At 41.6% G+C, this 27,215-nt stretch overlaps 1 protein-coding gene across 42 annotated transcripts in view; it reads left to right on the forward strand.

Annotated features, from left to right (window-relative positions):
* The window catches only part of DLG2 (discs large MAGUK scaffold protein 2), a 2,077,851-nt gene extending 2,053,630 nt beyond the window's left edge, over positions 1-24,221 (forward strand). For all 42 annotated transcript variants that reach the window (XM_067038359.1, XM_067038349.1, XM_067038350.1 and 39 more), the window contains 6 exons: positions 4,862-4,912; positions 5,808-5,909; positions 10,163-10,335; positions 12,391-12,500; positions 17,460-17,551; positions 19,477-24,221. In XM_067038359.1, coding sequence (XP_066894460.1) covers positions 4,862-4,912; positions 5,808-5,909; positions 10,163-10,335; positions 12,391-12,500; positions 17,460-17,551; positions 19,477-19,583 — 635 coding nt within the window. In that variant the 3' untranslated portion in view covers positions 19,584-24,221. The remainder of the gene's footprint in view (positions 1-4,861; positions 4,913-5,807; positions 5,910-10,162; positions 10,336-12,390; positions 12,501-17,459; positions 17,552-19,476) is intronic.
* Positions 24,222-27,215: the final 2,994 nt, after the last annotated feature.

The raw sequence follows: 27,215 nt of genomic DNA on the forward strand, positions 1-27,215 counted from the left end.
GCTGCACCATCTCAAGAATTATAGAATAATTATTTTTTCCAAAGTCCAAGTATATTGAGCACCAGCTAAAATGCAGTTAGTTACAATGCACATTGTCTAATTATGCAAGATGCCATCTCAAACCTTGCAAATCTCTACAAGCTGAAGACCTGCCTTCCTTAAAGCCCAGTGAAGCTCTTTATGTCATTATGGGTATGGGGGAGCTGATGATTATCCTCCTAACCCATTGGCACTCATCAGTTAAGTAGGATTTTCAAAACAAGGATCTTGAAGAAATTATCTGAGTGAAATTGAGATACTGAAATGAGGAGACCCCACACTTTCCCTCTGGAATCAGTCAAAATGGTGCCCGTATTCTTCTCCTTTCTCCACTCTTCTCAAGTTGTTTTTTTTTGTTTTTTGGGGTTTTTTGTGGTACGCGGGCCTCTCACTGCTGTGGCCTCTCCCGCTGCGGAGCACAGGCTCCGGACGCGCAGGCTCAGCGGCCATGGCTCACGGGCCCAGCCGCTCCGCGGCATGTGGGATCCTCCCTGACCGGGGCACCAACCCGTGTCCCCTGCATCGGCAGGCGGACTCTCAACCACTGCGCCACCAGGGAAGCCCTCTTCTCAAGTTTTGCCCTTATATTTCCCCTAGTTCTTTAGTCCTTACAAAGCAATTTTATTACATCTATTATTATCTCATTTGATTTCTGCAACAAAATTATGAGATATACCTTACATTAGTACCCCATTTTACAGATGAGGAAGCTGAAGTTCCAAAGAGCTATACACCTCACTAATATGATGGCACTGCAAGTCCAATCAAGATAGTTTAATTCTGAAACTTACACATTTTCACTCTTCCCTATAGTTTGTAATCCAAGCCTCTTCATGTTTTTTCTAGTACATTTCAACCATTTCATACTACCTATCAAGTTAATACAAGCAGCAATATTTATATAGCATTAACTGTGTACTAAGCCTGATTTTAAGGGCACTGTGTATAGTAACAGATCTTCTGAAGATCCTTTGAAGATACTGAATCACTAATTCACCATGTGACCCTGAAGAAATCCCTGAACGTTTTTTTTTTTTTTTTTTTTTTTTTTTTTGCGGGCCTCTCACTGTTGTGGCCTCTCCCATTGCGGAGCACAGGCTCCGGACGCGCAGGCTCAGCGGCCATGGCTCACGGGCCCAGCCGCTCAGCGGCATGTGGGATCTTCCCGGACCGGGGCACGAACCCGTGTCCCCTGCATCGGCAGGCGGATTCTCAACCACTGCGCCACCAGGGAAGCCCCTCCCTAAACGTTTTTGAACCTCAGTTCTCTCCTATGTAAAATGACTAGCTTGGATTAGAACAGAGATATAAGAAACAGATTTTAAACAAGATTGCCCTTTGACCAACTGGTAATAGCTGCCTGAAGAATTATATTGAAAAGTATTGAGGCCAAGTGAGGCTCAGCAGTAATTCGGGCAATGATTGATTTGTGATGCATGTTGAGCGTTCGGAAGGGGGAGTGACATCATCACGTGCTACAGACTTTCCATCTGTAAACCACATGAACTCCAAACCCTTTCTTAACGCTAACATTATATGGCTCTAGGAACCCAGTTAATTCTTCATAATTTATCCAGTGCAGGCACTAAACACTAAATTTAGAACATTTAATGTGCTGCCACTGGTCTTCACTTCCCTCCCGTCTCTTTTCTAGTTTTGAAAAAGTTCTAAAAAAGAACAACTTGTTTTTCCTTACCATGAGGGCATATTAGGGTCTTACTCCGAATCCCTCTTACTGTGACTTGCTTCCAGTTTAAAGATGCTGTTCGTGGAGATGGTTACAACAGTGTCTGCTAAGCCTCTGCCAGCCACAGGCGTCCACCCCCAGTACTGTGCCGCTCTACCCTTTCCAGCCGTGCAGTTGCCAAAACAAGACCAAGTAATTATTCGTACCCTTGTGTCGGCTGTTATTTCTGAGTGCCGACACCTCCTGAGCAAAAGATAGAAAAACTACTAAGGATGACTATTTTATGGAGATGACACAGCAGCATTTTAAAAAAAAAAAAAGAGTTGGTGTTTGCAGATGGAGCACCTTATGCCCTGTCAGTGACTCTGACCCAGGTTCAACTCCTTTCTCTGCCACCCACCGTTTGTTCATTTGTAAGTTCTGCCCCTATATCCCAGCCTCCACAGAGAATTCTACATCTCTGGCCTTTTTGAGACAGTGCCATATACTCAACAAGGAGTCAAAAAAAGGTGTAGTTTTGAATGTTGACTCTACTACTTACTAACTGAGGAAACAGGCCCCGTCTCTGAGCCTCAGCTTCTTCATCTGTAATGTGGAGATCATCAGAGCACCTACTTCAAAAGAAGTGGCTGTGAAAAATAGGAGGCAATGGCTGTGAAAGCCTTTTATAGCCTGTAAAGTGCTATGCAGACATGAATCATCTTTTCTTCATTGCTGTGGCTTTTTTATTTCTCCCCCTCATAATCTCCCTCCCATTACCCCTAGGGCTTTTCATTCTTGAACATGAAAGTGAAAATTGGTTTCAGGTGCTGAGTTCACAGCTGTTATGTAATGCCAGCTGCCATAGCATCCCTGCAGGCTTCCTTACATAGTCCCTGATTGTCACAGGGTCTTCAGAATTGGGATGGGCCTTGACATAAGGGATGCTATCACTGCTGTCTGCCAGTCTTACTGCTCTGAACAAGAACCAGTGCTTTTTGTAGGTTAGAAGTAAACCAAAAAGCAATGGATAAATGAAGAACTATAGAACTCTGTTCTAACAAAGTCAATCAAAGCTATGTTGCTTTGTCCTAGTTTTCTGAATCACACATTGTAGTTACTGACACCAAATATTTTATTTAAGGTTTGCCTTTAGAATGTCCCATCAGAATGATTTGCAAGGCCATTGTAAAGAGATTCCCATGGGAACACGAGGTGTTATATTTATTTAGAGAAAACCACACTTCCCAAAATGAAAGCATATAGACAGAAACACAAAGGAGAACCTGTCTTTGGCTTCATTTCTCATCCTGTCTCCTACCACTAGAATCAGAATGCAAATTCATTGTCCTCTTTCTTTATGTTAAGTACTGGGGACACAGTGATAACTGTGGTATGGGGTTCCCAGTCTGGTGCAGAGGCATAAGTATCACCTGATATTTAAAACCTCTGTTATCCATCCCATGGTCAGGATTCTCCTACCACATATTAATAGTTCCATGGAGATTTCTCTGGACGTTAGTCTAACATTGCAGTGTTAGTCTACCATGCTTCTGTCTCTAAAGCTATGCTTTTTTCACCAACCATTTTTACACTTACCTTCTGAATTCCTATGACCTCTGCATATCTCAGCCTTTAGATAACTAGAGCTTAGCAATCACCTTTATTATTTTTTGACCCAGCCTCTGTAAATTTTGGTCGTTTCATTTTTTTTAAAGGGAATCACTTTTTCCTGAATTTAAAAAAAAAAATCATGAATCTGATTCCTCACATACCAAACCCCTGCCCTGATGTGGGAAGGTCCCCTGAACACTTTTGGAGCAGCCATGAGTAGGTTCCACTTAGAAGAAGCACCAATGCCTATTCTCCGTGACTTTAGGAAGTAGCCTAGCAGTGCCATTCTGAGAGTGGGCCCTGCTTGAGGGTGAGGTAAGATGTGACGTAGGCCTGGGGCCATTTGTCACATTTGAAAAAGTAAGACACCCTCACTCCCCCACCACCACCCCCTAGGGAAGACAGCTGTAATTCACAGCTTTACCCATATATCGCTTAATGTCCCAAAATCAGTTGTCATTATCAAAACTGTCTGTAATACTAACTCCTTTTATGAAATTAACTCACCCGAGGCTGTGACTTCTGAAGGAGCCAGCACATGGCTTTGACAGACTGTGAATGTGTTTCAGGGGCTATGAGGAGAATGAGACTCATTGCCCTTTGGTTTCAGGAAACAGTACCTCATATTACACTCCTCTATAGAAAAGCGTACAAAAAGCCCTTTTCAACAGCCCTAAACAATTTCCCCAACCAAAAGATAGTTGGTCCCGGGCCTATGCAAGTAAAAGAATAGAGCCTTCTGGTTTTGCAGCTGAATCAGACTAATCTCGTGCCTAGTTCATCAACTGGGCAAAATAGATGACTAAAAAAAATAATTGCCTAAAACCAATTTACTTTTCATGGTTGTGTTGACTTGAGGCTCATCGTGAATCAGGATATAGCAGATGACACTGGAGGGGGCCGACCCTTATGCTACATTGTCTTCCTTACTTCTCTTTTCAAAGTTTCAAGACTAGATTTAGCAGCAATTAGAACCAGTGATATAGGGTCCTCCTCAATTTTTTTAATCTTCTTAATTGACCCAGCATTTTCTTGATGAATTAACAGAGTAAAATCCTCCGAGCCCTGTAGTGTGTGCTGGTGAAGTTTTTGTCTCATAAATGAAACAAGCAGACATTTGCTTTTGAACATTCTTCTTTTGGGAAATAAAACAGAAGATGAAATAAAAGATCCAGAAATTCTGGTAATGTAGCAGTAAACTATTGGAAGGACCCTCTCCTTGAACTCAGTGGGTTCCTTTTAAGTAGGAATGCTGGAGAAGAGGCCATAGTGCTGCATTTCTCAGTGTCAGACGGAAGGCGGTCTCTTAGACGGCCAGCCTCCAGTTGTTCCTTAGGCTTTAGGACCTTCGATCACCTGACACTGCAATAGTGCTAAACAGCTGTATGAGGGTGAAGGGGTTTGGGGAATGGTTCAAGGAGGGAGAGAGCAGGGAAATTAACCCTGAAGTGGGTCTGTTTCCTGGGTTGCAGAGCAGGACTTGTAGCTGTGGTTTGTGATTGGTTGTTAGTCCACCGTAATTTTCCTTTTTTCTCTTCTCAGGAGGGCAAGAAGACTTCATTCTTTCTTATGAGCCTGTCACAAGACAGGAAAGTAAGTTTCCCAGCATGCTTTGGTTCCTGATTGACACCATTACAGGAGGGAAAGAGTGAAGGACTAAGGAAAATAAACTCCTTAATAGTCAGCAATTCCCAGGCCAGACCGTGCTCTCTCTTTGGCCCTGTGACCAAGCAAACAGCTTCCCTGCTGAATGTGGGCAATGACAGCTCCCAAGAGAATGGAACTGCCCTCCAGATGGGAAAGTGCACATCCAAATCATAAAGAGCCCCACCTGCAGGATCGATGCATAAAATCTCCATGCAGATTGACACCCACTCAGTATTAAGAAGGGCTTTTTAGCAGACCTTTTATAAGGTATGAGCTATATTCTAGGCTGCTCCAAAGCCTGGGAGGAATTTATACAGAGGCTAATGGCATCAGAGGAGGAATTGTATCAAATGAACTTTAGAGTTCCTTCTAACCCCATGATTACAAAGGAATTGGGACAATCCAAGCAGAGTATGGAGAGTATTTTGAGCTAAGGAAAAGAAATTATAAAAACATAAGGTGTCATTACTGCAGACGATTACTTTTTAAAGTCATTGCCTAAACAATGGTCAAATAGCTACTTTGGAATCTTTTTTCTCCCACTCAATTGACTAAATTCAGTGGTTGTTTTGACATTGTGTAGGCATAACTGTAGAGTAAGCAAAACCTCTCCAAATGTTTCTTTTCCTTGACAGACACTGCAGTTGTTTTTCCCTGCAGAAAGTAGACTCAGCCAACACACTGAGTGTTAAACATCAATTTCCTTATGCAGGGCTGTATGGGCAGTTTATCCACCAAAGCAATACCCTTACCACTTCTTGGTGTTTGGCAGTTTTGCCTTAAGATCACAGTGGTTTCCAGGTCTTTCTCCTCATCTGCATCTTCCTTTCCATTTCTGCAGTAAACTATACCCGGCCAGTGATTATCCTGGGCCCCATGAAGGATCGGATCAATGACGACTTGATATCTGAATTCCCTGACAAATTTGGCTCCTGTGTGCCTCGTAAGTATCTAAACAAAGCTTGTCTCCTTTTGAGATGATAAAATGTAATTCCGTTCCTCCAGTAGTCTCTCTTGTGATTCAGATACCATCAGTTACCTATTTTCCAGGCGTCGCATTTAATTTTCCCTGCCGAACACATTCATCTATGCTGCCATGTGTTTTTCTCTATTTAGTGTGTAAATGATGTGGTCCCCTAGAGGGCAGGATGAATCCTTTCTTTGTATCTCCCATAGCATTTAAAATAGCACGGGTTTTTTTGGTTGTTTTTTTTTTAAAGGGACCTCCCTGGTGGTCCAGTGGTAATGAATCCACCTTATAATGCAGGGGATGCAGGTTCCATCCCTGGTCAGGGAACTAAGATCCCACGTGCCGCCGGGCAACTAAGCCTGCGTGCCTCAACTAGAGCCCGTGTGCCACAAACTACAGAGCCCACGCACCCTGGAGCCTGCACGCCACAACTAGAGAAGAGAAAAACCTGCAGGCCACAACTAGAGAGAAGCCCACGCACTACAGCAAAGAGCCCATGCGCTGCAACGAAAGATCCCACGTGCTGCAGCTAAGACCCGATGCAGCCAAAAATAAATAAATAAATAAATAAATTTTTAAAATAAATAAATAAAATAGCATAGGATTATTGATAGGCATCAGTATGTTCTTACTGCTTGATGGAAATGCCACTGAAGCATCTTTTCCCATAGAATAACATTACCTAACCAGGTTCGCTGAGATGCCGAGGTTTGCAACAAAGAAAGGGTTAATTCACGAGGCAGCCAAGTGAGGAGAATGGAGAATGAATCTCAGACTCTCAGACTTGCCTCCTGAAGGCGAGAAACAGGATATTTGTGGGGCGAAGGAGCAGGGCAGTCTGAGGTGTGGGGAGCATGGGGAAGGGTGATTGGAAATAAGAAAAAGGTGAGGTAAATGTCATTCTGTGCAGGTGCAAGTAAGCTACAGGCTTCCTCATGGCAAGCATGTTCAGAAAATGGCAGCATTAGCATGTTCTGAGGGTGGAGTTTGGGACCCCCTGATGTCAGAAGGTCACCAAGTGGACATTGGCACTGGCCCAGTTGGAGGGTCGGTGGTTTTAACCAGCTCAATCTCGAACTGGACACAGCTGACTCTGAGTTCCAGAAAAACAGCTCAGGCAAACACATCGTTTGGGTTGTGTCACGCTTGGAGGACATGGAAGTTTTTGTGTGTTTTTTTGCGGTACGCGGGCCTCCCACTGCTCTGGCCTCTCCCGTTGCGGAGCACAGGCTCCGGACGCGCAGGCTCAGCAGCCACGGCTCACGGGCCCAGCCGCTCCACGGCATGTGGGATCTTCCCAGACCGGGGCACAAACCCGTGTCCCCTGCATCGGCAGGCGGACTCTCAACCACTGCGCCACCAGGGAAGCCCTGCAAGTTTTTTTTGTAACAACAAAGTGAGCTCAATCAGTGAAAGCAGGTTACAGGTTTAATGGATCTAACTGATGATCACCCTCAGTTACAAGAAAAGAGATCAGAAACAAAGCCATCTATTAAAATCACCTCAGGATGACTTAGGGCCGTGTGTCATTCCAAAACAAAATAGCCTTTCCCAAGTGTTTCACAGCCTCAGGAGTTGGGAAGATGCAGACAAGAAGGATTATAAAGTTTTAACCCACCCATCTGACCACTGCAAACTTTAATCTGCTTTCTTGTCATTATGGACAATCATCAGGTCTCCTGGTCCCTCTGATACACTCAGGGCTTCATGCCTGTCAGAGTCTATCTGCTCTCCCTCCTCCCATTCCCCACCCACCCACTCACCACTTCCATCTCTACTCCTACTGTGTCACATAAAAATACATAGAGGCCTTCTGTGTGTGTACATAGACAAACCCACCAGGGGATTTTAATTTATTAGATCATCATGCTCTTAAATCTGATCTCAACAGATACTTCTTTCTCACTCTACAGTTTTTAAGCTTTATGCTCTGAAGTGTCTCTTACATTTCAAGACTGCAAATGTCTCCCGGAATACAGAAGAATAGCAAGAATTGCATGTGTGTAGTACATGGGCAGGAGGGAACTAGAATGATTGTGCTATCTCATGAAACTGTTCCCAGCAAGGATTCTGGGAAGAGACCTTGCCACAGAACATACCCTGAGAGAGACTCCAGATAGAAATGATCAGGTCGAACCCTAGGCCATTTGTCACAGCTCCCAGCTTGTTCCTCCACTTTTGAAAGAAAGAAAAAAAAATCCTTTAACGCCATTTTTACTTCCCCTCCACCTTGCATAGTCTTCTCTTTCTCTTTTTTTAAATTAATAGCACTATTTTATGAAAATCAATACATGTTCATTGTACAAAACATGGAAAAGTTAAACAAGAAAACAAAAATACAGAATCCCACAAGGTAACATCACTGCTAGTATTTTCATAGACTTCTACCTATTCTTTCTTTTTTTTTTTTTTTTTTTTTTTTTGCGGTAGGCGGGCCTCTCACTGTTGTGGCCTCTCCCGTTGTGGAGCACAGGCTCCGGACGCGCAGGCTCAGTGGCCATGGCTCACGGGCCCAGCCGCCCCGCGGCATGTGGGATCTTCCCAGACCGGGGCACGAACCCGTGTCCCCTGCATCGGCAGGCGGACTCTCAACCACTGCGCCACCAAGGAAGCCCCTATTCTTTCTTTTCATGCATTTTCTCCCATGATTGGGCACGTATTAGATATATATATATTTATTTTGCTTAATATCGTTTAAAATTTTATAACTATTTTAAATGATTATTATATCATAATGAATACTTTCTCACTTATGAGTATTTTGGGTTTTCAATATTATGAATTATAACTCAAATACAATTATAATTATGTGTTATAATTATTTATAATTTATAAATTAATGTAATGAATATCTTTAAGGATAAAACTTCATCCAAAGTTTTGATAATTTTTAAAGATAGATTTCTAGGAAGAATATCTGGGTCAAAGATCAAAAATATTTTAACATTTTTTTAATGTTAAGGATAAATTATATTTAACCCAGTATATCCAGAACAATACCATTTCAGTTGTAATCAGTATAAAAATTATTGAGGTATTTCATAATTTTTGGTAGTAAGTCTTGGAAATCCAGTGTGTATTTTACACGTATGGACCAGCCCCATTTTAAGTGCTCTTGAATGGGGCTTCTGGTGACCACACTGAGCAGTGCAGGTATAGAATGTATCTTACTTACTCCCTCCTGTATTCTTTTTTTTTAATATAATTGTTAAAGATTATTTTCCATTTACAGTTATTACAAAATTATTGGCTATATTCCCAGTGTTGTACAATACATCCTTGAGCCTATCTTACACCCAGTAGTTTGTACCTCCCACCCCCTCACCCCTATATTGCCCCTCCCCACCATAACCACTAGTTTGTTCTCTATATCTGTGAGTCTGCTTCTTTTTTGTTACATTTACTAGTTTGTTGTATTTCTTAGATTCAACATATAAGTGATATCATGCCACATTTATCTTAACTTTTTTTTAATAATGTTAAATGATTTTCCCTTCTCTTCTTACCAGAAAGTTTAACCATTTCTAACTATGGTTAGAGTTGATGACTTTTAGCCCCTCCTTAACTGTGACCATCTCATTTTACATCTTTTAAAATCTCTGAATATATTTATACTGCATGTCCATTTTTTAATATGAGACTTTTTTTACTTCTTTGCTTGTCCCATAACCTTTTATCATGTGCTAGACATAGTGATGCTATATTATTGAGCATCTGGATTTTATCTTCCTTTATAGAATATTAAGTTTTTGTTCTGGCAGGTAATAATTTACTGACAAAGCAGCTCCTTCCAGTTTTGACTTGGTTTTAGAGTTTGTGAAGGTGGGTCTAGAGTAAGTCGAGAGCAACCTCATAAAATGTGGCCCTTCTGGCGTCTCAACCAAATGCACAATCTGGCTGAACTTCAGAGTCTCCTAGCACTACATGACCTCTAAACACTCTCCATTTGGAAATGAAAATGGAGTAAATGTGGGGTCCCTTCGTGTTGCTCTTAAGTATTACAGCCCAGCATTGCCTGTTATCTGATGCCTGAAAATATATTTCCATATATTTTATCTAGTTTTATAGTGTTTACAGTGGGAGGCTAAGCCTGGTACCTGGTACTGTGTCATGGTCCTTCATATTACATATTTTTATATAGCTATGTTGAGGGTGTAAAAAAATATGTATAAAGGAAGTTTATGAGTATAAAGTTACCTTATTTTCATCTTTTTTGTTTTATAAAGATACTACGAGGCCAAAGCGTGACTACGAGGTGGATGGCAGAGACTATCACTTTGTTATTTCCAGAGAACAAATGGAGAAAGACATCCAAGAGCACAAGTTTATAGAAGCCGGCCAGTACAATGACAACTTGTATGGAACCAGTGTGCAGTCTGTGAGATTTGTAGCAGAAAGGGTATGTTCCCCAATCATCTTACGTCTGCCCTGAAGAAGGTTCCCAAGTGGCAAACTGCATTTTTTTGGTCATTACTCTTCCCTGATTTCAGTTGTAAATTTTGATTAAATATTCCTTTTAAGACCTCTAAGCAGAGAATCCCTTTAGAGCAAGATCATTAATCTTTATTCTAATCTCAATAAAGACTGACCTGGCGGGGAGAGGAGGAAAAGGAGCTTATAAACCTAAAGGCAATTAACAGCTTGAAGTTTATGGAGATTCACTTTGTCCTTGACTCACTTATGGCCACAACATTGAATTTACTTTAAAAACCTTGTTACTCTTCGTTGTTTAGATCAGGGTCCTCAATTCTTTTTGTTAGCAGGAGTTAACTTTTTATCTCCCTGAAAACTTGAGATCCTCATGGTGGAGGGGTAGATAGATGGGGAGGACTGCCTGGCCTGTTGCTGGCAGATATTTTAACTCAGAGGAGGTGTAGATGTTGTAGATTCCCCTCCTCCTGATAATTTCAAGGGCGTGGAAATGAGAAGAATGTTCAAGAGAGAATAGGATAGGAAAGCACTTCAGTGTACCTTTAAGATCTGCCTAAAGAAAGATCCTAATCTCCTATGAATACAGAGAAGCAATTTCATAGAAGAAAAAAAAGAGTTAAGAGGCAATCATATTTGTTCTATCAGTAATATTTGTTGGATTGATTTGATTTGACACAACCTTTCCCACCCCCCTTTTAATGTATTGGTTAAAAAGATTAAACAAGAAATGTTCCTGTCTGTCTGAGAATACAGTAAGAAGGTGGGTATGCTTTCTTCTCTCTGAAAAGTTGGCTTCTTTGAGCTATTATCATACTGTTTGAAATCAGCTTCCCAGATAATGGCATCTGTTCTCGTAGACACAACCTTTGTTATCTCGAACTCTTCTGGCCTGTGAGTAATCAAAGTGCATTTAGACATTTTATATAACTGCTGCATTTCACGGATAGCAAACGTGGAATTTATTTAAGTGATAAAGGCTTGAGCCATCTTAGTGTGTTTCTCCTGTAAAAGCTCAAGTACTCACTGGACTCTCTTCATTTTTACTTGGATATTATGGATGAGTTTTTATCCCCTTTTATTGATTTAGGACTGTTTCTATTTGCATAGTATGCTTTTTCTCTTCTTTTGTAAAGCTCTTTAGCCTCGGGGTGATGAAGCCATTTCCCTCCAGGAGGCAGAATATGATGTGAGGCAAATGTGTCTGTTTTTCCAGAAATACTTTATAAAGCAGCTCCTTGTTCTGAGCACTCATTGCAGTGGAAACCAAGTTAAATGAGGTGTGCTATAGTGTAATAGGGTTTTTATTTGTTAAGAAACAAGATATTTACAGACACTATGCAAGCCTATCTCTCAGCATTTAAGATAAAAGATTTAAGGTAACTCTTTGTGTCTGTCCTTGCTTTATACTAGACTGAGACTATGGAAGGCAGGATACATATAAACACTCAGCACATGTTTATGGGATTGTTCTAAACTCACATGATTACCATTCTTCCAGATTTAACGTTGGTCAGGGTGAGACAATAGGTATCTATTTATTCCAACCAATAAGACTTGGGTTTGAGACTTTGGGCAAGTTAGTATTTTTAAGGCTTAGTCTTTTCTTCTGTAAAATGCAGTTGATAATATGTACCTCATAGGTAGGGAATTTCTTCTTTGACAATTTGGGAATTTCTTTTTGACAGTTGTTTTCAGATATGGTTTATGAGTGTTTCATGAGGGTGGACTCAGTTATATTGCTATACAGCTTCCTTGTGCAAAGCATCAGGTATTTATTTAAGGAAATAAAGTTAACTGAGATAACACAAGTAAAATATCTATCCCAGTGGCAGACATTTAGTAAAGGAGTAAGAAATATAAATTATTGCAAACATTTGGTTATGCTTTGCAATGATTCTTTTTCAAAATTTGAAATCCAGTATCTTTTACCTCCCTCTAAAACATACTTACTTTTTTTTTCTTTTGGTTTGATTATGATCATTCTTCCTGGATTAACTCCATATTTTTCTTCTCTTTTTTCCAGGGCAAACACTGTATACTTGACGTATCAGGAAATGCTATCAAGCGGTTACAAGTTGCCCAGCTCTATCCCATTGCCATCTTCATTAAACCCAAGTCTCTGGAACCTCTGATGTAAGTGGAGGACAGTGGCGACCTTCATCCAGGCCCCTGTTCCGTACGACAGAGCCAATTGTTAACAGCTCTTTGTCATATATGCTTACAAATGGGAACTGCCATTGTTGATTTTTTTTTTTTTTAAGAATTCCCTTTTTTAATGATAGGTGAAAGTTCTTTTGAACCACTAGAGACATAATGTCAATAATTCCTTTAAATGTCTTCACTAATGTTTCTTGATTATTATTTTCATTTCACAAGTTTTTTTTGTGTGTGTGATATTTTCATTTTGTCTTGCTGTTTTGAAGGTAGGTTGGTTTGGTTTGTTTTTGTTTTATCTTTGCTTTCCAAATGATAGGAAGCAATCATCTTTAAATTATCTCTTACTTTTGAGAGCAATTCCACTAGTAAATTTTTTTTAATGTGTGGGTTTTCATAGAGGGAGCAAACAATATTTTAGACTCTTTCCATTGGCATTTCACGTTGTTATAGCATAGAATTCTCATGTTCCTTAATTAAAACCTCATGTTATGTAGACCGCTATCCTTAATAGGGAGTTTTCTTAGTGGCCTGGCAGTAAAACATCTACAAGCTTAACCAATAGCTCCAGACCTGTGTACATTTATAAACAAGGGGAAAATGCATGACTTGGATTTTTTTGTTCTTTTTATATTTCAGAGAATGTGTAAAATATCTTCCTGCAAAAATCAGTAAACAAAATGGGCAGATATTCATGATCTGGCTGTAAAGTAACAATATTTTTTGTGCCAATTTGATAGAAATTGGTGGCATTATTTTGTAGACCACTCTCATACAAAAGTGACGCTGCAGTAGCCATAAAAGTAGCAGAGCAAAAAGGCTAAGAGCAGGGACTTGAAAATTAATCAGGCTAGGTTTAGTTCTTTCCTTTGCCACTGTTCAGTTATGTGAGCTCAGGCAATTTGCTTGACATCCGTAAGATTAGTTCCTCACCTCTAAACTAAGCACATTGATGATGCAGACCTCATAGAGCTAGTGTCAAGGTTGAACAGCATCTTGAATGTAGAATTCTCCATATGGTCTTTGACATATAATAATCATTCACTAAATGGTAGCTATTATTACTATAAAAGGTTTCAAGTTACTTTATTCTAAGAGGAATAAAACTATTTTATCATTACAAACCATGTAAACAGTGCCATTTCCAAGAGGCCACAAGAGATGACACCAGTGTGTCCATTGTAAGAGCTTTGCCCAAATTGGCCTGCATTTGGGCCTCAAGACATTAGAGCATTTGACAGGGTTCAGAAGTGAACCACAAAGTGTGTTTATGGAAAGACCAAAGAAAATGAAATCATTCATCCCAGAGGAGAAAGCAGTTACTTGTAGAGGATATCGACCAATTATTCAGCGCCTTCTCTAGAAGGAAGAAGCGACAGTAGCTGGAATTGTGGTCTAAGAGAATTAAGTTAAATACATAATCGATCTTTAGGGAAATTGCCAGAGATATATCTTAAAAGCAAAATAGACTCCCATAAATAAAAGATGGACAAAGGTTCTTACCAGGATGAAAAAATAAAGTCAGGAGGTCACTCTTAGTACCTTCTGCCCCATGAATTTAGGTATTAAATTATATCATAAAGAGCTTTGCCCACAGCTAGCACTGTGGAAAAATATGTGTTGAAGATAAAATAATGGTTGTTGATAGTATTATCCCTAATGGTACATATTAAATTCCTTCTCATGTAAGCTACTGTGTTGGGCATTGAGCAAAGTTAATTAAGCAACCGCAAATTTCCTTGCGTAAAAGTGATTTATAATCTGAGAAGGGCCTCGTAAATATTATTAGTACTGCTAACATTAATAAGAAGAATAGAAATATGGCCCCCACCTCCTGGGAATAGCATCTTAAAGGCCCGTTTCAGAAATAGAAAAATAAGTTTTCACATCATAAACATGCAATGGGATAAGTGGCTTCCCGGGGAAGGGGAGGCCTGAGGGAGAAACAACAGCTGCACATTTGGTTCAGTGCAGCACTGGGGGATGTTCCCATCTGGTGCTCAGTAGGAGAAGGTCTACTGCTTTCCACAGCTATGAGATGACTTATTTAGTTTTGCCTTAGGGCCCTGTCACAGCCATGTGTCATCAAGGAAAATTAAACCTGCTGAAGGCTGGACTCCACAATGAGACAGTGACTCTGACATCATTTGCTGCAGCCATATGTGTAGTGCCGTAACGGTGACATGCAAACCAATGTGATCTTATTAGGAAATGCTAGATGCTTACTTTCTAGCTCACTCTTTTTCTGAGGGTTTTACTTCAGGAGCAAAGCTGGCATGAATTGCCCATTCCTCAGGGAGGGGTGAAGGCTAGGTCACCTGGAACAAAAACATGGCAGCTGTCACATTTAGGCACTGATAGATCATCACACACATTATTCTCAAGTGCATCATCCATATCAAACCAAAGCACTTATTAGCACATACGTAGCTGACTCTTCAGAGGAGCATAAAATCAGGGCATGTATGAAAGAGGTGTTTTTTTTACATTGTACCGCCATGTGACTTCTAGTCCCCACCCCCCTCCCATGGCAATAAGAAGCTTTCCCGTGGCTCTCCACGCTTCCACCCCAATCTGCATTTACCTTCTTGCTCCCATGATGGCCTGTGTTTACTTCTGTCTTCAACTGTATCATAATTACGTTTGTCTAGCTCTCCAGTCATTCATTGATTCATTTCTTCATTCACTTATTCATTCAATAAGTTAAGTGTTGACTCAGCTCCATGCCACATGCTAGTGAACAAGCCGTGGTCTCCGCCCTCAAAGAACTAGCAGATTGGGCAGGGAGACAAAACAAGTTCATGTATTAGAGGATAAAATCCTAAATTCAGTATTGCTACAATAAATGCAAAGGGAATTCAGAGAAGACAGACCAGTATGGGCCAGGGAAGTCAAAGAAGATCCAGAACTACGTGATTTCTTGACATCTGGAGCAAAACACTTTCTTTCTGTGAGAAGATAACTTGGTTTAGCCCAGCATCTCCTGCCACCCAAGAGTGACAGCCACTCAAAGCTTCTAGGGCTAGTGCTGTTTAGGAAGAGAATTATAGGTACCATCCCTCAGTTGAAGATGAGTTTATTTCAACAAGACTTCAGGAAACTCCCACTTCTGTATATTGCAGCCATCAACATCAAGTCCAGAATTGTGTTATTGTCAGACTTCACTTCTGTTTTGTGTTTTTCTAAATAAGGGCCTCTTTTGAAAGAAAGTCTTGGTATACTGGAAAGTCTATTTCACTAAAAATTGGTTTCAAAAAAAAAAAAAAAAACTTTGAGTTCTTACATCAAATTCACTCTTTTACCGTAGGCAAGTCCCTTTACTACTTCTGACCTCAGTTACTTGCTCTGAAAAAGGAATTAACCTGAGACTACATGCTCCAGACCCAGATGTCTGGCATCCTAAAGTGACATGCTAAGGCAGCAATGCCTTCAAAATTCTGCCTGCACCTGCAATGCATCCTGATGGACCAACCAAACTGTCTTTGCTCTTAGTTGAACTTTTATCAGTGCAGTCACACCGGTATTCTTATGATGATCAGAGGCAATGATTGTCAGTCTTTGATTAAGAAAAAAATGGGAAGATAAAATAATTCTTACTTAATAAGTACAGTTTGGTTGGCAAAAAAGGTTAACACCTAGAGGACATGGGAGGATAAAGCTGACACTGGTTGGGAATCAAGAGATTCGGTTATTCTCCCTTTTCCTCCCTCCTCAATTTGTCCTTGAGACTAGATTGGATTTCAATCATCTTACGATTGATTAAGCAGCACTAACATACAGTTAATGATACACCAGTGGTTGACAGACTAACAGAAAGAAGGACAGAGAATGCCCCTCGTAATTCCTTTACAGCCCATTCTTGTATCCGAACAAAAATAAACAAAATAAGCATCGGAGATTCCTTCTTGCCAAGCTCCTTTCTCTGGCTCACTATTTGATGTGACTTGCTTAGAGTCTGTTTGAAAATATTTTGGTCCCAGCGCTTTTGATTGTTCCATTCTCTCTGTATCTTTAATTCAAACCATCTTTAGCAGCTCCTTGAAATTCCATTGATTATAAAAACAGAGGAAGTTCAGGGCTCTTGTTGCTATAGGCATGCCTCACTGTTTGCAGAACTTGAGCTGCACAAGCTACAGAATGCTTTTTCGGCCTGAAAGATACACACGCCTGAGGGGCCTGTCGCATTTTCTATAATTCGTTGGAAGCACTGTCTCTTTCTCCACTCCACATGTCTCCTGCCCACATTGAAGATGAACAGCAGCCCTTGGGGAGGTTGGGAGAGTCGAGAGATCAAAGAGTTCTGTGAGGTCAGGACCTGAGAACAGTCAAGTCTTGTTCTCTTAGATATATAATGAGCTCCGAAAGGCTATGATGTGTCTTCCCTTCTCTCCATCTCCTCTCCTCTCTCTGGCCACCCCAGAAGATTGTGTTCAATTCTACATCCCATGTTTAAAAGAGGTTGAGATAGATGAGAACAAAGTCTAAGGAAGGGTGGCCAGGAAGGTTAGGATTTGGAAATTATATCCAATGAGAGAATAGATGAAGGAAGCAGGACAGTTTTTTCTGGAAGAGCGGAAGCCTCGAGGGACACATCAGCACTTGACTTAAAGACCCAAGGGCCTGACATGGAGGAAGGAAGTTCAGTCCTACTCTGCGGGGCTGCAGAAGACAGAACCAGTGACTGGAAATCATGACGGGACAGATTCTGCTTCAGTCCCATGTGGGACCAAGAGACTGCCCTCCGAGAGAGTGAGCCCCCTGGGAGGGAGTCCTTGTGGCTGAAAATATTCCAGCAAAGAGGAGTCCCGATGAGGGCTAGGAGGCTGCTGCTAAGATTACACTAGGCTTCCTGCAGGACTCATTTTTGCCATGCATTGTAGTTTTTCAGGATTTGGTATGTTCCCTTTTGTGTTCTAATAGCAAACTCTCATTTCCCAGGGAGATGAATAAGCGTTTAACAGAGGAACAAGCCAAGAAAACCTATGACCGTGCAATTAAGCTAGAACAAGAATTTGGAGAATATTTTACAGGTAAAACTTCATTTACATTTGTGCTGTGAGAAAGGAGATAAATTGTCTGACATTGGGCCTGGTGTACCTGGGCTCTAAGACCTTCCTGCTAAAAACCCCTTATTTCCTTCTACTTCTCCCATTTGATCCAAAACACTGGTTTCTTTCTTCTCTGGATTCAGCTTCCAGGTTCCCACTGGCCCTACCTGAAACCATGAGTGGCAGATGCCACTGAGCTATCTCCTGCTGTTAAGGAGATTTTAAGCATTAATACCTCATTCAGCTTCTCTCCCTGAGATCATCAGAAAATTTGAAGAAGAAACTTTTAAGGCTCTAAATGTGTACCGTCCAAAGCAGTTACTCTTGGGAAGCAAGCCCAGGGCCTCTGTCCTTTGCTTCAAGGACCTATGGGTCTGCTTCCCCATTAGCAGCACTTGAAGAAAATGTTGAAACACTTCCTGTGTTTCAGTTAATTCCATGTCAAGTCTCAATGCAAAACTTTTTTTTCTTTTTAATAATTTCTTTGGAAACATGAATTTGGCGGGGATATTTTGTCCTGGGTATCACATCCTGGGTTCTTTATCCTTAACATGCTTTCATGAAACACTGATCAATCTTCATGGAATTTGCCTTACCACCGATGGTTTAAAAACAAGAACTTTCCTCCTGAGTTACCTTGCATGAAGTTTGGTGTTTTCTTTTTTCTCTCATTCAGAATATGAAAATGCCACGGGCTTAGCAGTTTGCAAATATGTTGAATTGGGTAAATCTTAAGTAAAATTTTGGTTAATAACAAAGATATGAGTTATGTTTCATCCTAAAATAACATCCAAGGTGTTCTTTTAAATCAAAACAATGTACATTTTGACCAGTGGTTTATATTCAGGAATAAAATATCATAATCAATACATTCTGAGGATTATTTTTGCAGATCTAAATCATGTTTCAGTCATAATTTATTTTTAAGCCCTAGTATCATACGGATAGTACTGATGTGTTTGGGATGTCTATCTACAAGATAGCTGCTGTTCAAAGGAGATAATAAAATGTATTTAAATCTACTGTAAGTGACTTGGTGTTTTAGGTAATACACAGTTTGTTTGTTTCCTCCTATTTTTATGTTTTTTACAAGTAGTTGCCCATAAGGTATTCTCACTACAAACAGCCCTGTAAGGTAAATCTCAATTTACCAGATTACTTAGAGAATGAATGGGGTTTTGTTTTAAAGGTTTTGGGGGTTGAGGAGATTAACTAAAGTTTCCTCTAAAATCTTTATTATTTCCTCTGTGTCTAAAATATTTGAATTTCTGCCCCTTACAAAATAAGTACAGTACGGAGAATATAAATCTGGCTTTCTTTGATAACAGGGAGCTCTCAATCTGAAAATTGATCAATGCCTAGCTCAGTGCCTGGCCCAGAGTACACACCCATAAAATTTAAATAAATGAATGATTCATTATGCAGAACTACAGAGGGACTGTAGAAAGTAGGAAGATCATGGTGCATTTATTACCAATCTAGGACATGCCTTGTAAGGATTTTTAAAAATCATTGTTGTGACTTTGCTTAAGTGAATATCTGCTTTTTCCTACTAATAAAAAGTAATATTGGGCTTCCCTGGTGGCGCAGTGGTTGAGAGTCCGCCTGCCGATGCAGGGGACGCGGGTTCGTGCCCTGGTCCGGGAAGATCCCACGTGCCGCGGAGCGGCTGGTCCCGTGAGCCATGGCCGCTGAGCCTGCGCGTCCGGAGCCTGTGCTCCGCAACGGGAGAGGCCACAACAGTGAGAGGCCCGCATACCGCAAAAAAAAAAAAAAAAAAAAAAAAAAAGTAATATTAAGCTTCCTGATGAGTTTGTCACTATTTGAGCTTCTGCTGCCTGATTGACGGTTGTTCTTCACCAGCCAGTGAGTGATTCCTAACTCCAGTGTGTTTGCTTTTGTTCTAGCTATTGTCCAAGGTGACACCTTAGAAGATATCTATAACCAATGCAAGCTTGTTATTGAAGAGCAATCTGGGCCTTTCATCTGGATTCCCTCAAAAGAGAAGTTATAAATTAGCCACTGCACCTCCAACAATGACAGAAGAGCATTTAGAAGAACAAAATATATATAATATACTACTTGGAGGCTTTTATGTTTCTGTTGCATTTATGTTTTTGCAGTCAATGTGAATTCTTATGAATGTACAACACAAACTGTGTGAAGCCATGAAGGAGAAGGAAGGGCCAAAGGGTGGGACAGAAAAGACATTGCAGTATGCAGGAAGGTTTTGGTTTGCTCAGAGTGCCAGGGGTAGGGATGAACCTCTGACGGGCTTTGTGCCCAAGAGATGGGCAGCCTCCTCACCCAGCAGATGTCCAGAGCTAATTTAGCTGCTGAGCTCCCTGTGTTTTTTGCTTTAAAGAAAAGTTGCCAGCACTTGAACTTCACCAACCTTCCCATTACCCACATCTGTAATTGGTACACTTCGAATTTATAACTATGCACCTCCTTTGATTTCTTAACAAGCAAAAGAAAGAACGAAGGAAAAAAAAAGAAAGGAGTCCCTTTGGAGACGGCATAATATCAGGGAAGGATAAGTGTGTAGTTTCTTTTCCTGGCATCTGCAAAGACAAGCATTTCATAAAATTTGCGAGTGTGTGGAGGACTGACCTCACTGAGAGGAGGGGATTCCACCTGGGGTTAGCTTTATGATTGTTTATCGTCTGTTTTGCCATTTATAAATTTAAAGAAGGCACTAAAGATGAGAATAATTTATATAATAAAAATATATTAAATGTATAGAAATGAATTTCTATAGGTTAAAGAAGTTTTGTGAAATATTTTGTAAAGATTAATTAATTGAAAGACTAAATGTATGCACTATCTGCAGATGATCCAATTCAAGAACAGAAAGCTGCACTCTCCCTTTTGTTGCCAATGATCCATTGAGAGCATCTGAGTTCCTTCTGAAGCCTGACAAAGACTTCTCCCTCACTTACCTCCCATGATCTCCCTTCCACATTAGTGATACACTCCCATGGAGCACATCCCTTAATGAGTTACCCTCATGAATATTTTTGGAGGACATTTGGTTAATGCATTTTTTTAAGCTGATGGCTTTCAGAGACAAACTCATGCAAATGATGTAAAGGAAAGTTTTTGCTTTTGCTTTTCTCTTGTTAAACAACCTGGGCCTGCCTTGCAAGTAGTTGAATAATGTTGTTCCTAGTTAACTTACATACAATTCTTAAAGGATCATTTAGTATTTTGGCCATCATGAATAATTAGGACTTTTTTTTTTGTCTGTTTCACAAGTAACTGAGGGTTTTGTAATAGCCAGAGAAGGTATAGAGCCATGGAGAGATCTATCCCAAGATGCACTATTTCTCTGAGGAAGAGAGAGAGAAGGGAAGCATCTGGTTGGGGGGCATGAGGGGTGCAGACTTTTGTTTCTGTGTACCGGGCAAAGAGATAGAACCATCAGGAAAGACCATTAATGACTTTGAGCTCAACCAACTGAACTGCCTTTCTTGGGGGCTGCACCTGGACCAAGTTTATTTTTTAGCAATTATAATAATGATGATTTACAAAAAGAAACCTCCCGAAGCCTATATCCCAGTTTAGAGCCATTGGTGACATCAGCATTGCTTGTGCCCAGGGCGTTTAGAGAGAGACTTTTTAGTGATCTCAATAACTACTCAACTCTGGGTTGTATACATGCCCAAGCTAAGCCCCATCGCCTTACCTCTGGGGTACATCCAGACCTGGCAGGGATTCTGCCACACTGTGCAGCAAACCAGCATGCAGGCTGGGATGGCAGAGCAAGAGACAGCCATCAGCAGTGATGGGGCTTCTTCACAGTAAGAACATCAGAGCTCAGAATGAGGGTCTCTTTCCAAAAACAAGCATTATTTGTCTTACACTAAAATACCACTGTCTGCCTGGCTGCAGTCACCAAAACAAACACAAAAATGCAAAATCATGCATCTGCCTATAGTCTTGAGGCTACCTTTACCAATGGAAGGGCTAGCAGTGCATTTTTCCCTCTGATGAAAGTTAAATTTCCCAAGACTTCCTTGGAGTGCTCAAAATGTCAAAAATGTGTCCATGTCTGCAATTCGCCAGTTTCAGGTCAAGGCCTGCTTTCATCAATCTTACTCCCAGAAGTTTTCTGCCACCAGAATGCCATTCCTGATCCCAGCTCTACTTTTAGGCCACCATGATAACTTCTTTGGTTTCTCAACTAAGCATGCAACCATTTATTTAAAGGACTGTCATTAATGAATAGATGTTTCCATGGGTCATGTGATGTGCTTTCCATTTAATATTAAGTATTGCTGTGGCTGAGTACAATCAAATTGAACCACCAACCCTTGGTTTTGTAGTAATATAATTATTTATTTTCCTAGTGCAGATGCTTCTGATTAGAATTGGCATTTGCACTGATTTTTTATGTAGATTTATATAAATATATATATACATATATATTTGCTTGAAGAATCACCAAGCCAATTGGTGAGAGGGTCTTTTCCTGTAGAATTTACACCTCCATTTGTTGTGTTGTCTTGCGCTTCCCAATGTTGAGGTCTCTATGGCTCCAGTGAACCAGTGTGTTTTGCAGCAAATCTGACAACTTGTGTGGAAATGGCATGAAAGTTACCCAGATTACAACTGGTGCAGATGCACTTGGAGCCTGGGGCCAGACTGGTGCTAACACTGCAAACTTTGTCGAGAGCTCTCTCCAATCTGAAGGCTTGCTGGGGGCGCAACGTCACCTTCACATGCTGGGCCCTTTCGGAAAAGTGCCAGATCGTGTCACTGGTGCTATTTTTCATGCTCTGGTACAATGTGTAGCACCACGGGGGTCTCAGCTTTACCAAAATCAAAATCCCATTTGTCAGCTAATTGCAGGGGCATTTGTTTTTTTTGCTCTCCTCCCACAGGATTTGTTGGCCACTTCTTTGCAGGCTTTTTCTCTCAGCTCCAAGCTTTGGGGTTGGCTCTGTTGAGTGCGCCCATCTTTACGAAGCCTGCACTCAGGTGCCTGTGAGCTGTCTTAGATCCTACTGCCAGCCCTTCAGGACTCCGAGCCAGGGAAAAGCTCCCCACTCCTATGGCTCTTGCCTCTTTTTTCTTCTCATTCTTTTCCTCTGCTCTTCCCTTCCTAGTTCTGTCTCATTCCAGCTCTCTTTTGTGTACCTCTCCTTTTACCCTTCCTTCCCGTCTTCTCTGAGTTGTTGGCTTTCTCCTGCATTCCTTCTTTTCTCCCTCCCCTTTGATTCCCCAGTCTCTTTGTCTATCTCTCCTTTAGTCTCAGTGTCTCCCCTTCCTCTTCCTCTTTCTCCACCTTTCCTCTTCTCACATCTCTGATCATCTCCTCTCCTGTAACCCTCTCCTTAGTATTTCCGTCCTATAAGGGCTCATGGCTGATTCAGACAGCAAGTCCATACGCTGGACTAACGACACAAATTCTTTGGGTCCCCGTTTCACCTAGGCAGCCCAGAAAGCCAAGCTGAGCCTGAATGAGGTCCTGCACTGGAGCCAGAGCTCCATCACGCCTCACTGAGCCAGCCTGCACCGCTGCCCTGGCCGCGATGATGCACGTGCTCTGGGCGCTGCCGGCACCTGGGTGCCTCTCTGCCTGAAGCCTGGTCCAAAGTGAGCCCGCTCCCAGCACCATCCCACGGCTCTGAGGACACTTCCTTTAAATAAAGGCAGATTCTGGCCCCAACAATTATTCTAACACCAAACCTCTTCCTTCTCATGGAAGCCATGCCATCACCTTGGCTTGGAGAGCGAGATTTTTTCTCCATTCATAAGCTTTCTTTTTCCTATTTTCATGTGAAGCTCTCCCTCTCCTTCTCAGCTGGTGATTGCTCTGGTGAGACTGAATGGACTTGCTGGTGAGATTACATCTCTTTTTGCCTGTCTTGGTCCCGCCTAAATTCCTACAAAAATATTTAAGTCAGAGACTCAGGCGAATTCCTAAGTTTATCATAGTAATCTGTCACTCCTAAGAGGACAAAAGGGGACATTTCCCTTAGAGTATGTGGAGTACCTCCCATGACAACTGATTTGAAAGAGGACTCCCTACAGAATTCTGTGGATATACATTTTACTTCTCTGTACGTATGGTGTATGTGGTATGTCTATCATGTATACACATACTACATTGGGTACAAATGAATGTGGATGGAAACCCACACACACACTTTAGTCTGTAAATATCCTTCCTCACTGAAAACTGTGCTTTGGAAATCATTTCTTGTACAGCTGTGCAGTTTCTTGTAGCAGCTGAGGATAAGCTAAGACAGGTGAATGCTTTAGACAAAGATCATCTAAAAGATAGAATACAGAAGCTCCCTAGCAACTCATGAGGACAGACAACCAAATGACAAGGTTGACTCCAAATGAGGTGGCAAAATTTTCTTCTCTCCTTTTGGAATCTGTGTTTCCTAAATGTGTCTTAACTTCTGAGTGCACCAGGCTGTATGCGTGAGATCCTTTCAATATGACAGTTTTGTGCTTCTCTCTGACAGGATGCTTCTCCATCGAGCTGTAGCGCCGGATGGGAGGGAGGGAAACATACTCCTTGCCTGGGCTGGAGTTTACAGAGACACTGCACAGCTTACACTCCTGTTAAGTGTAAATATTCGACACTTCCATTCCATTTGTGTAAAAAATAAAGCACACACGATTATAAAATCAAGATGTATATTTCATACTCAGTGTGTCTTTGCATATTTATTGCGTTTCCAGTTGTCAGCGGTGGCCCCATTGTAAAAATGCTTGATAGAGTGTTTATAAACATGTCATGGTTTTATTATAAGATATAAATATTAAAACATTTTATACTTTATAGCAAATTATTTTCTCCCAAAGCATAATTTGTCTTATTTCACGAAAAATAGAATCATTCATTTCTATTTTTATCAGACTTGTCTGATTTTAGAGCTAAAGTGTAGTTATGAGTAGATTTGCTCTGAGAAATGTTGGCACTGCCTAGAGCAGCCGAAAGTGCTGCTTTTGAATATTTTTAAATATTTGCTTGCCATCTTGCCTGCTTTTAATCAGGATTTTGCCAAGGGTGAACAAGGTATTAAATGATAGGTTTTGGGGGTGGGGTGTTAATTTATTTTATTTATTTATTTCTGGCTGTGTTGGGTCTTCATTGCTGCACGTGGGCTTTCTCTAGCTGCGGCGAGCAGGGGCTATTCTTCGTTGCAGTGCTCGGGCTTCTCATTCCGGTGGCTTCCCTTATGGAGCACGAGCTCTAGGCGTGCAGCCTCAGTAGTTGTGGCACGCGGGCTCAGTAGCTGTGGTTCGTGGTCTCTAGAGCCCAGGCTCAGTAGTTGTGGCGCACGGGCTTAGTTGCTCCACGGCATGTGGGATCTTCCCGGACCAGGGATCGAACCCATGTCCCCTACATTGGCAGGCTGATTCTTAACCACTGCACCACCAGGGAAGCCTAAATGATAGGTTTTTTAAAGACCCTCACATCTACCTGAAAAATAAATCAGTTCTCCAGTTTCAAAATTGTGAGATTCCAGAAGGTCCTAAGAATAGAGAGAAATAGTTTTTTCTTGTCTGATATTAATGATCCAAAGAAAGGCATAAATGGGAAAGAAGGTGTCAATTTTCCATATGTACTGGGGCCAAAAAACATACCAGCTTCAAAGAGCTGAGCATACCAAAATGTCAGGCTTGAGAACCTGAATCTGCCAGATGATTCTTCCCTCCAGGTTAAACATATTCTTGTCATGTAGACATTTGGACAGCACAGGTCTGACAGCTGGGGGACCAAAACAAACTCCTCCCGTGGAAGGATTAAAATTTCACCATTGAAGTGATCACTTTGAAGTACGTTTTGCTTCACGATAAACTATCACATAATTGGATCAGCCAGTGGGGAAGCCAGACTTGTTGGTCATACCGCCCTGGCCAGCACAGCGTGCCGGCAGGAGTCTCCACCAGGTGCCCCGCTTCTGTCCATGGTCCTTGGCGGCAGTGAGCCGAGCAGATCAGAGGCAGCAGAAGACATTGACTGAGGCTGCAAGCCCAATGCAGGCCTCACATTCCAACAATTATTCAATTTTTAACATCTGCACAGTCTCGTCAGGTTTAATATTAGTGGTAACACTACACAAAAAGCCAGATTCTCTCAATAATGGGTGTGTTTATTCAGGGGGGAAAAAAGCTAGAAGAGCTTTTGACTTTTCTTGGGGTCCTATTCGTTTCTTTGTGACGTTTTAAAACACAGTCATTCTGGAAGTCTCAAAAGTTAGAAATGACTGCACATCTTTGAACCTAAGAGGGCTTAGCTACGCAACCATGGACGTTCTGTAGATTCTCTGAGACTAAACATCCAGCGACAGAATTTAAAAGCCTCAGTGGGGCACAAAGATAAGGAACATTTGTAGAGGGTCCACCAGCTTTCTCGGCACAAACCAGACCCAGAGTCTCTGAAGTTGTCAGGGGACAATGTCTTCTACGCCCCAGGACCGCTGGGTCTCATAACCCCAGTCGTTGTCCTCTGTGACTCACCTTTCCCTTAGGAACATCTCAGGAGGCACTACTGCAATCATGAAACTGATCCTTTCCCCCTTCCAATGTTACAGCCATTGTCAAGTCCAGACCTTGTCCCTAATCCCCCTTAGCACAGTTGCAACAAAGCTGGAATACTAAGGCAAACTTTGCTAAAGATTGGCTATAACAAAAGAGAAATAACAGATAACTTGATTTATGGGATGGGCTTAGTATCCAGCACCTGGCCACCCGCCATGTGACACAGGGACATTTTCTCCCACCTCCCAGGGGTCCCTCAGGCACAGCTGGACCTGAGGTCAAAACTGTTACTGTAGCCCGCTTGAGAGACACGGAATCCATGCCTGACTCAGCACTGCTTTCCCACGATGTCAGCTACCTCTGAAAAGTACCTGCGCTCTCCATACCCTTTGCTCCCACGTGCTGGAATACAAATAGGGTGGAATCACGGTGGTTACCTTTGATTCCTCTTTCACTGTAAGATCACCTTCGATGCAGATTCTGATTCTAACAAGCTCCCAGGTGATACTGACACTGGAGTCACCAGGCTCTAATTCAGTCTCATTTTGCACACCGCTACTGACCACCCACCAGTGGGTCATAAACCAGCACTTTTTTTTTCAACAAAATAGGAACTCTAGAGTGCCTCACGTGTAGTAAGGATGAATATCGTTTCATGTTGTGTCAGGTGTAAAATGTATTCCTATACTGTCAGTCACAGTCACGCTTTGAGAAACAGTGCCATGCCCCACACTCAGCCAGCTCTCAGGGGCCTCCTCTCCTGCTGAAGATGGGGTGCCACCGCAGAGAATGCAAACCACTAAGTCCTTTTCTCTGCCACCTCCTAGCTTTTCCTCCCTGGTCCTAGTTTCAGAGCCACACAAACCAATGCACGGACCCTCTTCACTCAACTGACACAGGGAGTGAAACTGGGAACATCCACCTAAACCTACTAAAACATGACCACTATCTAAGTCAAGGCCCTAAATCAGAGTAAAGAAACTGAAGAACTGATGGCTGTTTCCAAATGTGAACATACACCTTTTCTGTTTCCAAAGCCCTGGTCCACATCCTTCATGAGAGAAATCTAAATCTTGAATTTAATTTTTCAGTCTTTTATTTGATTATTTTTAAGATTCTAGGTAAAGCAACTATCCTC

Source organism: Kogia breviceps, chromosome 7 (assembly GCF_026419965.1).
Source record: "Kogia breviceps isolate mKogBre1 chromosome 7, mKogBre1 haplotype 1, whole genome shotgun sequence".
Taxonomy (NCBI): Eukaryota; Metazoa; Chordata; class Mammalia; order Artiodactyla; family Physeteridae; genus Kogia; species Kogia breviceps.